General features: G+C 43.5%; 1 protein-coding gene across 3 annotated transcripts; it reads right to left on the minus strand.

Annotated features, from left to right (window-relative positions):
• Positions 1-7988: 7988 nt before the first annotated feature.
• Positions 7989-11703, minus strand: LOC125552470 (uncharacterized). Of its 3 annotated transcripts, none has more exons than XR_007303620.2 (3): positions 10919-11703; positions 9883-9949; positions 7989-9188 (listed from the first exon to the last, which is right to left on the minus strand). XR_007303620.2 is itself a non-coding variant. In XM_048716032.2 (3 exons), the coding sequence occupies exons 1-3, from the start codon at positions 11294-11296 to the stop codon at positions 9124-9126; spliced, it is 366 nt and encodes a 121-aa protein (XP_048571989.1). In that variant the 5' UTR covers positions 11297-11703; the 3' UTR covers positions 8199-9123. The 3 variants fall into 3 exon arrangements, 2 of the variants coding, with proteins under 2 accessions (XP_048571989.1, XP_087374883.1); XM_048716032.2 differs by lacking the exon at positions 9883-9949 and having other exon boundaries at positions 8199-9188; positions 10919-11100; positions 11178-11703; XM_087518757.1 differs by lacking the exons at positions 7989-9188; positions 9883-9949 and adding an exon at positions 9959-10251 and having other exon boundaries at positions 10919-11100; positions 11178-11703.
• Between the last annotated feature and the right edge of the window lie 397 nt (positions 11704-12100).

Genomic DNA, 12100 nt, shown 5'->3' on the forward strand with positions numbered 1-12100 from the left:
TTCCTAAAAGTAAGATGAATTGCAATTGTTTGATGACTGAGAATATAGTTTGTTAGTTTCAAGAGAGTTTATGATCTATACTTTAACATGTGAATAGATTGTTACTTGATCATGAAATTTTTTATGAAAATGAGCTACTGTTATAATATATAATGATGCAAGAAAAAGTGATTGGAACTATCATTGGTGAAACTTATGCACTTGCTAGCATTCACACTTGATAAATTATTTCTTTTATCATTTACCTACTCGAGGACGAGCAGGAATTAAGCTTGGGGACGCTGATACGTCTCCAACGTATCTATAACTTATGAAGTATTCGTGCTATTATTATCAACCTTGGATGTTTTATATGCTATTTTATATGGTTTTTGGGACTAACCTATTAACCTATAGCCTAGTGCCAGTTTCTGTTTTTTCTTGTTTTTGAGTTTTACAGAAAAGGAATATCAAACGGAGTCCAATTGATGTGCCAATTTTTGACGATTTTTTATGGACCAAAAGAAGACCCCGGAGTAAAAGCGTTGGGCCAAAAGAGTCCCGGGCTGTCCACAAGGGTGGGGGCGCCCCCCCGGAAAATTAACCTAGATCGGGAGTTCTGCCACCAGAAGCCTTTGTAGCCACAGAAAACCAATCTAGGCCCTCTCTGGCACCCTGCCGGAGGGGGTCATCATCACCGGAGGGCATGGAGGAGGATCCCGGAGGGGCCATCATCACCATGAAGGCCAAGGACCAGAGGGGGAACCTCTCCCCATCCAGGGGGAGGCCATGGAGGAGGAAGCACAAGGGGGGAACCTCTCCTCCTCTCTCTTGGTGAATCATCGCCGCGGTGATCGTCTTCATCAACATCACTATCATCATCACCATCCTCATCTCTTTTACGCGGTCCACTCTCCCGCACCCCACTGTAATCCCTACTTGAACATGGTGCTTTATGCCACATATTATGATCCAATGATGTGTTGCCATCCTATGATATTTTGAGTAGATATCCTTTGTCTTTGGGTTGATTAATGATCTAGATTGGTATGAGTTGTATGTTTTACTTTGGTGATGTCCTATGGTGCCCTACATGTCGCGCAAGCGTGAGGGATTCCCGCTGTAGGGTGTTGCAATACATTCATGATTCGCTTATAGTGGGTTGGTGAGTGACTGAAACACAAACCCGAGTAAGGGGGTTGTTGCGTATGGGATAAAGATGACTTGATGCTTTAATGCTATGGTTGGGTTTTACCTTAATGATCATTAGTAGTTGCGGATGCTTGCTAGAGTTCCAATCATATGTGCATATGATCCAAGTAGAGAAAGTATGTTAGCTTATGCCTCTTCCTCATATGAAACTGCAATAGTGATTACCGGTCTTGTTAACAATTGCCTAGGACAATTTCGCACACCGATCCACCATTATTCCACACTCGATATTTATAATATTTAGTCATATATTCTAACTTCATGATAACAACACCTACTTTTTTATTTTAGCTCTCCGATATCATACAAAGTTATCCTCTTCATACCCACAACCTAGTTTTATTTCTTGTTGCTAGTTGGAAGCAAACGTTCGGTGTACGTAGAGTCGTATCAGTGGCAGATAGGGCTTGAGAGAATATTGATCTTACCTTTAGCTCCTTGTGGGTTCGACACTCCGTACTTATCACTTCCACCTTTGGAAATTGCTACGATGATTCCTTGCACTTGGGGATTTTCAGAGGTTAAATTTAGTTGAAAGAGAAAATGAGTATATGAAAGAAAAATTGAAAATAATTGAGGGGGAGAAGATGGAATTGGAGTTGCATGTTGCCGATGTCGTCGATGATCACAAGATCAAGATGGAGTAAATGCGCTCGAAGATTAGAAAGATTAGAAAATATGCCATTCATAGTGAGGCTTGGTATCATTATGCTGTTGGATCAATTGTTACCTTAGTTGTGATCTTGATCGCATTTGTTGTTGCTTTTAAATGCTTTAGCTACAGAGTTATTTGTTTGTTGCATTTAAGTGTTGTATGAACTTTATGTATGAACTTGTATTAATTTGGTCTTTTCAGTGTTGTGTAATGAAGATGAGCCAACAATGGATGTACGATGACCGATGCTCTCCCGGGTTCATTAATGGCGTGCAAAATTTTTCTACTTGCGGCTGAGGCAGACAAGCGGGCGGATGGTTTTATGCCTTGTCCATGTGCTGGCTGTAAGAATGATCACAATTAGTCTAAGTCAAGAACCATTCATGTCCACCTGTTTGAGTCCGGTTTCATGCCCCACTATAATGTTTGGACCATGCATGGAGAAAGAGGGGTTATGATGGAAGACAATGAAGAAGAAGAGGACGACGACAGCTATCCTAGCCATGGGTTCCCTAAATACGATGATACAACAATGGGGGAAGAAGCTGAGCCGGCAATGCGGGAAGAAGCTGAAGAAGAGGCATCAGATGAGCCCACTGATGATCTAGGTCAGGCCATTGCCGATGCAAAGAGAAACTGCGCAAGTGATTTGGAGAAAAAGAAGTTGCAGCGCATGTTAGAGGATCACAAGAAATTGTTGTACCCGAATTGCGAAGTTGACAAGTAAAAGTTGGGCACCACACTGGAATTGCTGCAATGGAAGGCAGAGAATGGTGTATCTGACAAGGGATTTGGGAAGTTGCTGGTAATGATAAAGAATATGCTTCCAAAGGACAACGAATTGCCCGAGAGTACGTACGAAGCAAAGAAGGTTCTCTTCCCTCTAGGGTTAGAGGTGCAGAAGATACATGCATGACCTAATGACTTCATCCTCTACCGCGGTGAGTACGAGGATTTGAACGCTTTCCCGGTATGCGGTGCATTGCGCTATAAGATCAGCCACGATGACCCTGGTGATGTCGAGGGCGAGCGCCCCAGGAAGAAGATTCCTGCCAAGGTGATGTGGTATGATCCTATAATACCACGGTTGAAACGTTTGTTCCAAAGAAAAGAGCATGCCAAGGCGATGCGATGGCACATAGAAGACCGTATGTAAGAAAGACGGAAAGTTGAGAGTACCCGCTGATGGGTCGTAGTGGAGAATAATCGAGAGAAAGTACAGGAAGGAGTCTGCAGGTGACGCAAGGAACATATGGTTTGGTCTAAGCGCAGATGGCATTAATCCTTTTGGGGAGCAGAGCAGCAACCATAGCACCTGGCCTGTGACTCTATGTTTGTATAACCTTCCTCCTTGGTTGTGCATGAAGCGGAAGTTCATTATGATGCCAGTGCTCATCCAAGGCCCTAAGCAACCCGGCATCGACATTGATGTGTACCTAAGGCCAATAGTTGAAGAACTCTTACAACCGTGGAATGGAACAGGTGTACGTGTGTGGGAGCACATAGGGGAAGAATTTGACCTAAAGGCATTGCTGTTCGTGACCATCAATGATTGGCCTGATCTCAGTAACCTTTCAGGACAGACAAACAAGGGATACCGCGCATGCACACACTGCTTGGATGATACCGACAGTATATATTTGGGTAATTGTAGTAAGAATGTGTACCTGGGACATCATTGATTTCTTACGAGCAGGTATCCCGTAAGAAAGAAAGGCAAGCATTTCAAAGGTGAGGCGGATCACCGGACGAAGCCTCGCCACTATACTGGTGCTGATGTACATGATATGGTCAAGGATTTGAAGGTAGTCTTTGGAAAGGGTCCTGGCGGACAACCTGTTCCGAATGACGCTGACGGACGCGCACCCATGTGGAAGAAGAAATCTATATTTTGGGACCTGCCCTATTGGAAAGACCTAGAGGTCCACTCCGCAATCGACGTGATGCACGTGATGAAGAATTTTTGCGTGACCCTGCTTGGCTTCTTGGGCGTGTATGGGAAGACAAAAGATACACCTAAGGCACAGGAGGACCAGCAACGTATGCACGGAAAAGATGGCATACATCAGGGTCATGCCAGCTACGCTCTTACCAAAGAAGAGAATGAAATCTTCTTTGAATGCCTGCTCAGTATTAAGGTACCGTCTGGCTTCTCGTCGAACATAAAGGGAATAATAAATATGGCAGCAAAAAAGTTCCAGAACCTAAAGTCTCATGACTGCCACGTGGTTGTGACGCAACTGCTTCCGGTTTCATTGATGGGTCTTCTACCGGAAAATGTTCGATTAGCCATTGTGAAGCTATGTGCATTCCTCAATGCAATCTCTCAGAAGGTAATCGATCCAGAAATCATACCAAGGTTAGAGAATGATTTGGTGCAATGTCTTGTCAGTTTTGAGTTGGTGTTCCCACCATCCTTCTTCAACATCATGACACACATCCTAGTTCACCTATGTGAAGAGTTTAGCGTTTTGGGTCCTGTATTTCTACACAATATGTTCCCCTTTGAGAGGTTCATGGGAGTCTTAAATAAATATGTTCATAACCACGCTAGGCCAGAAGGAAGCATCTCCAAGGGCCATGAAAATGAGGTGGTCATTGAGTTTTGTATTGACTTTATTCCTGACCTTAAGCCGATTGGTGTTCCTGAATCACGGTATAAGGGCAGACTGGATGGAAAAGGCATGCTAGGAGGGAATCAGATAATATGTATGGACGGACATTCTCTCACTGAAGCACACTACACAGTTCTACAGAATTCCGCCTTGGTTGCTCCGTATATGTACGAACACAAGAATTTTCTACGCTCCAAACACCCGGAGCAGTCTGATGACTGGATTACACGTGAACAAATAGGGACTTTCGCCGGCTGGTTGCACACACGTGCCATGCATGACGCCTCTATTGAAGATGACATGTACTTGCTGTCCCAGTTACCATCTTTGAATATAATGACTTTCAAAGGGTACGAGATAAATGGGAATACATTTTACACGATCGTCCAAGATAAGAAGAGCACCAACCAAAATAGTGGTGTCCGCTTTGATGCAGCAACCAAGACGGGAAAGGAAACATATTATGGTTACATAGAGGACATATGGGAACTTGACTATGGACTTGGTTTGAAGGTCCCTTTGTTTCGGTGCAAATGGGTCAATATGACACGAGGCGGGGTAACGGAAGACCCGCAGTACGGAATGACAATAGTGGATCTCAACAATCTTGCATATGCAGACGAACCATTAGTCCTAGCCAATGATGTGGCACGGGTTTTCTATGTGAAGGATATGTCTACCAAGCCGAGAAAAAGAAAAGATAAGGAAGCGAATGCATCATACGATGAGCCAAAGCACCACATAGTTCTTTTTGGGAAGAGAAACATCGTCGGAGTGGATGACAAGATAGACATGTCAGAAGATTATGAAAAGTTCAATGAAATTGATCCATTCATAGTGAATATTGACCCGAGCATCGAGTTAAATGATGAAGATTTTCCATGGTTACGGTGCAAAGGGACACACGCGAAGAAAAAGTTTCACACCCAAAGATCTGGGATATCATCGGCTTCACTATCATCACTTTCTTCTGTGTTTCACACCCAGGAGGGAATCTCTGTAATAGTTAGGGTAGTTATTTGTTTTGGCATTTGAAACGCGAAGAAATTTTATTTGCAAACAAATTCTTTCATGCATTTACTGATTTTTTCAGCTAAATGACCCTGAAATTGAAAAACACTTCAAATGAACTCTGAAAAGGTTGAAAGTTAGCATGGTATCATAATTTCACCCACATAGCATGTGCAAAAAAGTAGAGCAGGTTACGGCAAAAACTGGATGCACTTCGTGTACAAAATAGACAATCTCTTTCGAAGTATCAGGGTTTCGGACGAAAACTCGTCTGTTACAAAGGCATTTCATTTTCTAAATAACCTAAGCATTACCAAATTCAATATAATGATAAAACACACTAATATTAAACATAAGAAAAAAGAATCACTGAAAAATCTATTTTTAAAGTTAAGTTATTCACAAACTAGTGATTCACACAAATTTCAAATAATTCAAAATTTAAACTATTCAAATTTGAAAACTACCGGCACTAACAGAAAGTTTGTAAGTTTTTGTACCTAAAGAAAAAATATTCTCAAAGAAACTCTAAATACAGCAAAAAACAACTCATAAATAAATAAAAGAAAATAAATAAAGCAAAAAAGAAAAAAAATAAGAAAACAAAAAAGACCGCATACTAGGCTACAGCGGCCTGCATACGACTAGAAACCCAACCCGTTGTTTGGCTAGGATGCAGGCCCGCAAGGCCCAGTTGGCCCATAGGGCAGCACAGAACAGGTAGGCCCAGAAGGCCTGCTTTGGAGAGGAGCTCGAAGGAGCAGCCGCGGCTGGGTTTATAAACCAGTGCGGCTGCCGTTCGCTAGGCGAGGTGAGATTAAACTTTGCGCCCCTCGCGTGGCAGCGCACCAAATTTAGTACCGGATCGTGGCTCCAACTGGTACTAAAGGGGGAGGGTCTTTAGTACCGGTTGGAGCCACCACCCGGTACTAAAGGCCAGCCCTTCCCGCCTCTTGGCCTGGGCAAAACAGGCCTTTAGTACCGGTTGGTGGCTCCAACCAGTATTAAAGGTGCCTCCTATATAAGAGAACACTTCAAAAATTTTAGTTTCTCATCTCCCACTTCTCTTTGCCACCGCCCCGTCCCGCACCGTCGTCGTCCCCGTCCCGTGCCGTCGCCACCCCCGTCGCGTCGTCCCCGTCGCGTCGCCGCCTCGTCCCGCGCCGCCGCCCCGTCCCACGCCGTCGCCGTCCCCGCGCCATCGTCGTCCCCGTCGCCGCGCGTCGCCGTCCCCGTCGCGCCGCCGCCCGGTCCCGCGCCGTCGCCGTCCCCGTCGTCGTCGCCTCGACCTCGCCTGCGCGCACTGTGAGGCCCTCCCCCGGTCTCTCGTCCCTCCAATCCACCGTGCCGCCGTCGGTGCCGGCCGCACGCGCGCGCGCGCACACACACACACAATTTTTCTTTTTTTAGCTTTTAGTTTTTTTAGTTTTTCTATTTTCATAAAAAGTTTTAGATGAATTAATTAATTAGATTAGAATAATATCAAATAGTATATAGAAGTGTTAGAAATTTTAGTATATAGAAATGTTAGAAATGTTAGTTCTAGCTAGATGAATTAGATTAATTTCAAATTGTTAGACGATGATCGATGTTTTTTTAGTTTCTTAGAATTTTAGTTATAGAAATTTAGAATTCGAATATAAGACACAATCGAATAATTTAAAAATGTTAAATTTGCATATAGTATTTGTTTTCGACGATGCCCGACCTGCATCCTCACCGTCGACCCGTTCGCGACGACATCCTGCTTCAGAGGACCAATGTCCGGGACTGGGCTCCGTCGGGCTGGCACTGGGAGGTGCTACCTTCAGGGGCGCGCCGCTTGGTGAGGAACCCGGCCCCGGGTCCCATCGTCGACCCTAATCTCGTTTGGTGGCGTTCGCGTGGGCCACATTCGGTGCAGAGGGAGCCGGCCCCGCCGGAGGTGGTGCGTCGCCGTGTCATGGAGGAGGACGAGCACGTCCGTCGCTACATGGCTGCTATGGACATCAGGTTCTCCAATACCTGGCAGTTTCTTTGGGCAGATGACCGGAGATATGATCCTGTGATGGTTCCTTCTCTTTGCGTTTGCACCACCCGCGCCTCAGGAACCGCGAGTGGCCTAGATTCTTCTGAAGTATTCAATCTTTATTAGCTAGCTAGCTAGTGATGTATTCGATATATAATATTCGAGATGATGTATTCGAGATTATATATATTATTATAAACGATGTATTCGAGATTATATATTATTCGAGACGATGTACTCGAGATTATATATTATTCGAGACGATGCATATTATGTACTATGATTCAGTTTTTCCTTATTGATTGGATCCATGCATTCTAATTTGAATACTAAATTGTTTTATATTTCTTGTGTATTAGTTAAATAAAAGCTATGGCGGACAATACCGTCAGAGAGGGAGAAGAGACCATGTTCGAGATCATACGCAGCCCTCTCGGGCTAGATGATCAGAATGAAGATTATGACGGCTCCAAATATCTGAACAATACCGGGGACGATGATGAAAAGATATTCGATCTCGAAGACCGAATTGATGAAGTCATGAACTATGATTATGATTATGATGACGCAGACAATGTTGATCTTAAAATAACAAAGACTGGCGACGTATTTTTATATAAGCAGGCATCTGGTGATCATCACATGTTTTTTGATTTGAAGATATACTAGCAAACATGCCCGTGCGTAGCAACGGGAGATAAAAAATATCACATTGTGTCCATCGGATCACAACATGTTTTGCTAGCACATGCCAACATACAACATCAATTGGCATCTCGTCAAATCATGCCAAAGCGAACCAAACAGACCACGCAACACAACAAACAGGGGAGCCAATATGCATTCAAAACTCCTCGCATACTCGAAATTTGTTTCCTTTGTATGGGAACTCACCGTGCACTTGTGAATGTAAAAGCAAGAGGGAAAACACATGAAACCAATTGCAAGCAACTAAAGTACTTTCATGATTTCGAATAATTCTATGGAAAAACATCGTTGATGAAATCAAAGAAAAATGAATTATCTTTGCCTCTATGGGAATTAGTAGAAAAAAGAATGTAGCACTGCAATAACACACTTCAAGGCAAGTAACAACATTTAACGTACTTTATTTCTCCGTAGTACTTGTACTGCTCAAGAAAGAACTCTTTCAAAGACAAAATATGACACGTCAGTACCAAGATTTGTGCTCAAAGACGCAATCATTCAATTGCAAAGACGGAGCATGGATAAATACCTTCACTCTTCCAAGTAGTTCATCATATCTCCGATGTCCTTCGTGCAAAAATATTTTTCTATAGTTGAAAGGACCCTTTACTTATTTCAGTGTTCAAGCTCATTAACTGTTGAATTATACAAATAACATGCAAGATTTTATCTCTTCTGATTAAAGCATTGACAATAAAATCTAGAATATCTCCTTATTTGCAAGAATCTAATGCAACTTCAAGAATGTCCAATACACTCGTAATAATTTTCTCCTTCTGACTCAAAGATTAAGAAGTACTGTATATGATAGCATGAGGCCGAAGGAATCAAACACGACGTTGCACTGTTGCATGATAAAAAAATATCCATTGATTTGTGGAGGTGGCCAGCTTGTAAATACATCTGGATAATGAGACGAACAGTCCACTCATGGCCTAGTTATCACCCAGCAAGAGCAGCAACGATTCGCCTAATTCGCCTTGGCCACCCGTATGAGGATCTGCAAGTATGGGTTGAGGAGCAGCATCAATCAGAAAGATCCAGCATGAACAAATTCACTGCAATCTCACATGCCTATATAAACAGATCAGACTTGAACTTGAGGACAATTTCTTTAAAAACAAAAAATATTGTGTTAGTATTGCTGAGCAGCACATGCACATACATGAAGGTTGCTCCTTGATTTATTCCTATGGTTGGATGCAAATGTAAAAACAGACAAAGATGCTTGCCGAAGAACAATTCATAGGTACATAGAAAACCCAGATCCAACAAATGTGGCTGGACGTGGGCGAAGACAATTTGGTTCTGTATATCTTCAAACCAAGCAACTCTGTATTCTTATCTTCAAGTAGAAATCTGGCAGTTTTTTATTTAAGCGTAAACAAAAGACAGTGTGACGGCAAAGTTGTAGGTTGAGCTTCACCAGCATATAAGATTGCATGGTTATTTTATGCAACCACGGTGATGAAATTGACAACTAATTTTCTTAACCACAATATGCAAGAGAACTATAATTGACAAACTCAAGGTTCGTCCTGGTGTGTTGTTAGGTTGTGCGGGCATTCGCTAATTCGCGAGTGGCGGCATGGTGAGGGAATTCCCTTGAGCTGAGTGCATGAGGTAAGTATGATAGGGCAGGGTGATGCATTTTCAAGATAGGGCAGAGTTGGCGTTCTGTAGCTATGGCTTACTTCATGTCCTGGCTAAGAGGAGAGTTCGCGTCTCTACATCGAAGCGTACTCACGTTCTATTCCATACCTAGTAAAGGAAATATTCAACTTTAGTATGAAGTTATGAACAGAGTGAGATAAGAAAAATAGCAAGCTTTTGTAGAGCGCACAGGTACTTAATGCAAGTTACCATGGCACTTGTGAAGATACTTCCAAGTTACTGAAGTAAATCAAATAAAGTAAATACGATGGCAGAAGATCACATGGAACACACAGAAACAACATCTCCTGCGATGTGTGTGGTTCCTGACATATGAAATGTGCTTCTTTCACTGGTTGTAGCAGGGTTGGTCTCTAACAGAGCAAGTGAACGCACAAAGTTGATCCCAACTGAACAAAGGGCATACATATAGTGTATAACCAGTAATCAAAATCTATTTTAAATTATCTCTAGGTCTACTCTTTCTATTCAACTATCAGCGGGATTAACTATAGTATATGCAACTATTAAATAAAACTTAGAAATAAAATGTTGCATCAATTGCAATACATGAACAACACATGATCTCCAGAGATAGCATTCAGAATCTAGAAATAGACAAACTTAAATGCGGGTTCATCTATAAATCAAAATAAACCTATCTATATATTGAAGTAAAAGAGGAATGATACAAAGATATTTTCACCTATGCCACCCGACTGTCTCTCATTTATCTAGTGCGTTTTCCCTTTAAAGAATTATGCGTCTACTTTGCCTACAGCAGCACCTTATATTTGAAATAGAATGGATAAACATACAGTTCCTTCCCAATTAACTAAGTTTTGCTTCCCAATTAACTAAGATTTGTGAATTTGTACGTTAGAAGGATGATACTAATAATAAGATAATCAGAAATTTTGAAGAGTGAATAATAAGAGATCAAGCAGTCTCCCTAGTATTAATACATACTAGACAAAGTTTCGACAGTATATGACAAACAAATACATATGCGTAATCTGAAAGACAACCATGCTAGCATATTCATGAGACAGGAAAGACAGGATATGAAATCTGAACCTGCATCACTGTAGTGTTTAGGCTTTGCTTTCCTTTTTATACCATGTCCTTTATTCAGATCTTCCACATGTTCATCCCTATTTTTCATTTGAATAACTGCCAACATAATCTGTAGCTGATGGTCCATCTTTTCGAGTAGAAATTCAGAATACAGATGTGCCTTTGTCAGCAGCTCGTCCAACCTGCAGAATCGTGCCTTGAGATCAAAAAGTTTCTGCCTTGCTGATTCTCCTTTTCTGGCCTTCTCTTCCTCATTTACCTTGACAACGCCTCTTCCTCCTTTGTCATCACCTCTGTACTAAGAGATGGGGAGCGGCAATGCTGGTTTCCTAGATCGGGAAAGGTGAAGCGGCCGGCGTGCGCGACGGCGGCCAGCATGGTGGCCTGCGTCGGTGAAGCCCCGGATCACAGCTTTGTGGAGGAATGCGTCTTGGCTCGCGGCGGCGCCGAGGGCCTCCAGCGTGGCGTCCAGGCGGCTGGCGGCGGCGTGGGATAGGAGGACCAACGCCCTGCAGCGCTCGATCGTCGTTGTAGAGCTCCCACCGGGAGAGGGCGGTAGGGTCGAGCTCCTGTGGAGAGATAGGGAGGCGGGGATGGGCGTAGCCGTAGGTGGCGCGGGAGCTTGCCGTCGACCAGGAAAACAGTGGCGGTGCCTAACCCTAGTTCGTGAGAGAGATGTGGGTCGGGAGAGGTAGCGAGAGACGGGGGATTGGAGGATGGATCCGCAGCAGAGAGCGGGGGTGTGGGGCGACGGCGGGCTGTAGCGGGGGCGGGGCGGTGGCTGGCTGTAGCGGGGCGGGGGTGGGGTCCGGCTGTAGCGTCGGCGGCTGCGGCCGCGGATTCGCTCGAGACAAAGGCGCAGCCCTCGAGCGCGTACGAAACGTTTTTCCAGATAAATAATTAATAATATAGGGAGTTTGGGGAAGGGAGCAGGTGCGATCGTTCGATGCACACGACATGGTTACCCGTATTAGTACCACCTCGCGTATATGTTTTAAATTCAAACTGAAAGCGTAAATTCACAGGAAGAAAGCGTATTGTGACGGTGAACCCACAGAGTCAATCCGTGCTTTATTATTAGGGATAGATTAACGAATCGATCTTTCTTCTTTCAACCCTTCAGATCGAGCAAATCTGCTTCTACAGGCAGCAGGACAAAGCGAGGCCCGGCCAAAAATTTGA

The sequence above is a fragment of the Triticum urartu genome, chromosome 4A (assembly GCF_056163025.1).
Source record: "Triticum urartu cultivar PI428250 chromosome 4A, HENAU_Tu73, whole genome shotgun sequence".
Lineage (NCBI taxonomy): Eukaryota > Viridiplantae > Streptophyta > Magnoliopsida > Poales > Poaceae > Triticum > Triticum urartu.